Source organism: Galeopterus variegatus, unplaced genomic scaffold, assembly GCF_000696425.1.
Source record: "Galeopterus variegatus unplaced genomic scaffold, G_variegatus-3.0.2 Scaffold4571, whole genome shotgun sequence".
NCBI classification, from domain to species: domain Eukaryota; kingdom Metazoa; phylum Chordata; class Mammalia; order Dermoptera; family Cynocephalidae; genus Galeopterus; species Galeopterus variegatus.
In genome coordinates, this window is record NW_007730682.1 from 212,520 (window position 1) to 218,519 (window position 6,000).

The 6,000-nt window shown below is 40.4% G+C and overlaps 1 protein-coding gene across 1 annotated transcript in view; it reads left to right on the forward strand.

The window, feature by feature from the left end:
- Nucleotides 1-6,000, forward strand: part of CAMK4 (calcium/calmodulin-dependent protein kinase IV) — a 159,266-nt gene that overhangs the window by 146,792 nt on the left and 6,474 nt on the right. The window contains exons 9-10 of the mRNA XM_008587851.1: nucleotides 1,481-1,607; nucleotides 5,524-5,676. Of these exons, the coding sequence (XP_008586073.1) occupies nucleotides 1,481-1,607; nucleotides 5,524-5,676 (280 nt within the window). The remainder of the gene's footprint in view (nucleotides 1-1,480; nucleotides 1,608-5,523; nucleotides 5,677-6,000) is intronic.

Below are 6,000 nucleotides of genomic sequence, written 5' to 3' on the forward strand. Positions count from 1 at the left end.
TCCCTGGATTTTCAAAAGGGGAAACATGAGGGGCTCCCTAAACACATTCTGGGAAGTTGGCTAGTTTCTCCATGACTAACCAACAACAGGCCATACTTTTCTAGTGTCGTGGAGGGTAGGAGAGGGTCAAGCCACGCTAGCCTCTCTCCCTGTCCAGGTGTGGACACACACTCCCTTCTCTCCTTACACTTCCCTTCCACATATGGGCCTGGAGAGGATTCTCTGTGCAGTGTGCTGCAGCAGAGAGAGGCAGAGTGCATTGTCTCAGGCCTCAGAACTCCCAAGCCTTGCCTTTGCTGGCTCCAGAAATATTTGGAAGTGACAAAGACTTTCCCAATGGGACAGTCCATGAGCAAAAAGACATATGAAACTGCTTCTTGCTAGAAACCCACCTTATTAGGATGCAACTTGAATTTTTCATGCCCTGCACCAACCTGACTGGCTTAAAGGAAGAATTTAGAAAGATGTCTTTTAACTTACTCATTCTTTTTTGCCTCATTCTTTTCAAATGCAACACATACACAACACAGCCTGGCATGAGCTTTTTTTTTTACAGTTCCCTTTTGGTGCCTAGTAATTTCAGAACCTCCACCCATCTATAAACAGTGAAGGCTGAGTAGTCCCAGACCAGCAACTCACTTTTCCCGTCTCTCTCTTCAGGATGCCAGAGACGGTTCCCTGTTCCTTTCCCCCACTTTTGCCATTCATTTTTATGTTAACCCTATAGTGGAAAATGAAGGCAACCATAGTGAAACATCTTTAAGTTGTACAAAAGCAAGGGTCACATAGAAGAATGAGGTAAATCTAAGCTGCTCATCTCTTTGGCTGGCTTCTTCATTCACTGTAGTAAGACGTTTTTTAAGGCCATTCCCTGATAGTTTTACCTCCTATCTTTGTCCACTCTGAAATACAAACTGAAATGGGATGGAAATATCATAATACTTTACTCATTTCTATGGAGGAATTCAGAAAACAGGCTGAATAAAAATGAGTGAAAAATCTTTTCTTTCCACTTTTTAATCTCATTACTCTCAAAGTCCTAACTCTTCCATTTTATACTAAATTGGAACTCTAATCAATCTCTGTCTGCCTGTCAGTTTGTCTGGCTTCTCAATTCTGTGAAAAAAATCCTATATTTTTGTGCTGGGAAATAAATAAATCCCATTTTTATAGACATTTGCATAGTGCCTATAACAATGTTAGCTGTTATTATTGTTCTTTTGTGTCATAATTATTATTACTATTATAGCTTTTTGTAGAAATCCTAAGTTGGTTTCATAGCTATTCTTATTTCCTGAGGATGTGATTTTGATTACACTATCAATAGTGAATTGTAACAAGGCAATTACATACTTGTGCTGAGTAGACTTCTTCCATAGCAGGAAGCTATAAGAAAGGAAATCTTGAATTTCTGCAGGAATTTGATTAAATATACTTGGGCTTTTAAAGATATTTTACTCCTTATGTTTTGTTCCTCTAGACTTTGTGGATTTGAACCGTTCTATGATGAAAGAGGTGATCAGTTCATGTTCAGGAGAATTCTGAATTGTGAATATTACTTTATCTCCCCCTGGTGGGATGAAGTATCTCTAAATGCTAAGGACTTGGTAAGTGTGACCAAAACAAAATGACAAAAAATGAAATAAATTCATTTTTAACCAATTAATAGGCAATGACTTTTTAAAAAACTTCCTGTATTAATATCATATATCTTTTTAATTTTAAGGCATTTTTAATAAAACAATGCACATTGATACATTTTCCTTATAGATAATGAAAAATAGCTGAATAGAATTATCACATTTACAATTACTGCAGGATTAATTAAAGAGTTTTTACTACCTGGTCAATATAGAGCCTTGCTTAAGAAGAAAGTTGTACTAGATAAATCCAAATATAATTTACCCAGAAGAATTCTATTTTAACATGGCTTGCTGTTACCTAGATCTAGATATACTTCAAATAAAATGTTACTTCCTGAAATTTAATTCAAACTTATTAAAATATCCTGATAGTAACACAAGCTCCGTTACGTATCATTGGCATTATAAATAAGTTCCACTGTATTAATAGTACATTTTGTTTATTTTACGTTGCTTCCCACTTAAGCAAATATTGATGTTCGTTTGTATTCAGCAAACACATACACTCTGGGGAGGTTGTTCACGTTTTCTAAAATGAAGAGGTTGCTAGCATGAGATTGAAATATTGCCCATCAATCCTCTAGAGAAGAGAAGATCCACACGAAAAAATCAAAAGCTGACTTTAGAATCACAAAGGTTAGATCTTCAAGGGATCTTAAAAGTCATCTAGTCCTCCCTCATTTTACAGATGAGTGTGCTAAGGTCAGAGAGGTGAGATGACAGCCAAAGGTCACCCAGACTCCCAGTAGAAGCATTATTAGGACTGATCCAGGTTTCCAGACCCCTTTTCCAGTGCTCTTTTCTCTTCAAACATTTCTTCCTTACCTCCTTGCATTTTCATGGAACAGATCCCCCATGGCCTGTGGCTTCTCCAGTGCGACTGGGAAGAGAGGCCATGTGTGTGATGCGTGGGTATGTCATCTCAAGTCAGAGCCCCGCACTCCTGAACATCTCTTGAATCCATCCACTACTCTCCAACTCCACCACCTCTGTCCCAGTCCATCCTCTTCCACCTGGACCACTGCCACAACCTTTTATCCTTTCTCCCCACCTCTTCTCGTGCCCTTCTCAAATGCACTCTCCACACAGGATCCAGAGGGATGGTCTTAGACATAAATCGCATCTTGTTACTCGTTGGCTTTAAGGTTCTTAGGATAAACTCTAAAATCTGTAACAAGATCTACCTGACACCACCTGGTCTGGAGCCTGCCACCCTGTCCCATTGGTCACTGACTTCACATCAGTCTCCTTTGGTCACTCTTCACTCAAGTGCTCCAGACTCCAGTTCCTCAGCAGTGTAGCTCTGGGGACCAGCCATTGCTCTTCGTTCTGCTCTGTAGTGTTCTCTCCTCCTTCTCCCCCATCACTCATACATGCACAGACACCCCTCTTTGCCTGGGTAACTCATTCTGAAGCCCTAGCTGCCACTTGACATCCTCAGGGAGACATGGTTTGCCTCTACCTCAGTGCCTCCCTCCCACAATTTGTTCATTCCCTCTGTTATATCCGTCCTTTGTACCCTGGACTCCTCCTTTGATGACAGTCAGCACTTTTACCAGTATTTACATATTCAATGCTCTTTTCTCCTATACTGTAAGCTTGGGAGAGGGCACAGCATGTGTGCCCAGACATTAGTACCATATGGACATATAGTACAGACTCAATAAATGTTTATCAAATGAAGCAATGAGTCAGGAAATAGACTCTGGATTTTTAGAGTGTGACATGCCTGGATTCAAGTGCTCCCTTTGTCATGATCCAGAAGTGTGACCTTGGGCTTGTTACCTAACCTCTCCATGCTTTAGTGTTCTCATCTAGGATGATGATGGTACCTATCTCTAGATTGTTGTGGGAATTAAGCGACACAATGCATGTTAGGTAATTAACACCAACCAACTTAATTTTAGTTCCTTTATTTATCCTCCTACCATTTCTTTTCATTCCTGCTGAACATTAAATGGATAAGAGGGTTAGCTGTGATGTTCCTTTATTTAGCTAGATCCTGTGTTGGTTTATAACTGTACAAAACTTTAGAACATGAGGAATCTTTGAGCCCCATAAATGTGTACTTATTAGCAAACACCTGCTCTGTCATCAGCAGAGGCCACAGTGCTGATGGATGGGGGAATTGGGTTGTAAGGGGTGCCATAGGATAACATTGAGGCTTTGAGTGTGAATCCTAACAAGGTCACTGGATCTCTCTGACCTTCAGCAAGTTTTTTAACAATTCAGTAAACTAGTATGTTCAAATGTAAAGACTGACGATGGATGTAAATTTTCAGTACATATTGACTTTCAAAAAATTCTTTATATTTTCATGAGGAGGATGGTAAGGTTGAAGGAGAGGAGAAGAATGATTGGATACTGGGAGGTACATACCCAATTGTCAAGGATATTTTAAGGATCAGGTCTCATTTACATAAAGTTATCAGTACACAGCTATGACTACTATTAGATTTTTATTTACTACCATGCATTCTCTCGTAACCGTCCTTACTTTCCTCCACCTCCTCTCAGATTTTAAGCCTCAACAACCTTGTGTCTCTGCCCTCTACAAGTCCAGTGTCTCTACCCCAAACACACATACCTTTGCAAATGTTACAGAAAGGACAGGAATGGAGAACCAGATCATGTTTATTCATTTGACTTGCTCCCTGATCTTGTTAGCTTGTGTTTACTTCTTAGGTTATTAGAGTTAGAAAAGACCTTAGACCATAAGTCATCCAAAGCCCCTCAATTTACGCATGAGCAGGCCAAAGTCCAGAGATTGATTAACTTGGATGCATCTTGGTGTGGTGGCCACAGAATAAGCTCTGACGTAACACAGACCTGAGTTTGAATACAGGCTCCACCAATTACAAAATGTCTGACCTTAGGCAAGTCCCTACATCTTTCTGAGCTTCCTTCCATTCCTCATTATGAACTGAACTTAATAGTTCCAAATGATCAGATGCATATAAAGATGCATTTACAAAGGGATTAAGGTAGAAATGAGGTTGTGTAAGAAGAGGGCCTGGGGAGTATCCGTTGGCACTCAGTTCATACATGTGCTTATGTCTAGGGTCACAAAAGTATTTAGAGGTATAACCAGGGCTTGAATACACCTCCTGACTCCAAATAGTCTCTGTCTCATACGAGGTCACCAGCTCTGAGCCCAGGGCTGAGAATTATTTTATCTGTTGATCTTCCTGGCAATTTATTGTCTGCTTATCCTCACGAACAGGATTAAACCTCCCAGAATGTGCTGCCATTAGTTGGATTCAGTCCTTTAAGTGATTCGTACCCCCAAGCTACTAACTTCTTTACTTTGATTCTAAAGTGGCTTTTACTCCAGCTCTTGGGATTATTCCTTCAAGAACACCAAAAGATTAGAGAAAAAGAACTATAAACCCCAAGATAGAAACATATGATAGTATTCCAAAAGGGTTGGTATACTATTGGTTTTGTCTGCCATTTAAAGGCCACAGAAAGAATGATGATACATGAATGATCCTGTTACCATGGTGATGTATTTGAAGTTCTGAATTCTAGGTGGGTGGTTGCAAAATGCAGCCTAGAATTATTCAGATGCTGATTCTGCCTTCAAAGAATTTGTAGTCCACAGGCAAGCCAGGACCTGTTTCTTGACCTCTGCTGGAAAGCAGTCTGCCAGTTCAGGATCTCAGGTGGTACACACCACTGTCTTCTCAGACTCCCTCAGCTACTGCTACCTGAAGCCCTTCCCACCCACAGTGACCCCTGAGGGCTTAAACACTTTTCATTAAATGTATATTTAGTGGTACTGCTAGGGAAATAGAACAAGACCTAGAATTCACAAGTTGAGAACAAGCTAAAGTCACCATAAAAATCTCCCTAAGTTTATGGTTCTTTATCATTTCAGGTGAGAAAGTTAATTGTTTTGGATCCTAAGAAACGACTGACTACCTTTCAAGCACTCCAGCACCCATGGGTCACAGGTAAAGCAGCCAATTTCGTACACATGGATACAGCTCAAAAGAAGCTCCAAGAATTTAATGCCCGGCGCAAGCTTAAGGTAAGATGGCATATGTTTTTGTTTCTCTCTTATCTTAAACTATTAATGATAGTTCTGCCAGTCTTCATCTAATAATATTATCCATCTCCTTTGGCACCAGGGAAAATCCTGCTTTAAAATCCCAACAATGCAAACATAAAGCCACTTATGGTTTTGTATCCTCTCATAAGGAATTCATTTTTTTTTTCTTTTTTCCTTTTTATCTTTTTTACTGACCGGTAACGGGATCACAACCCTCGGTGTCGCACCCGCACTGGGGACTGGCAACGGGATCGCAACCCTCGGTGTTGTGCCCGCACCACGCTCAGCCAGTGAGCGGGAACC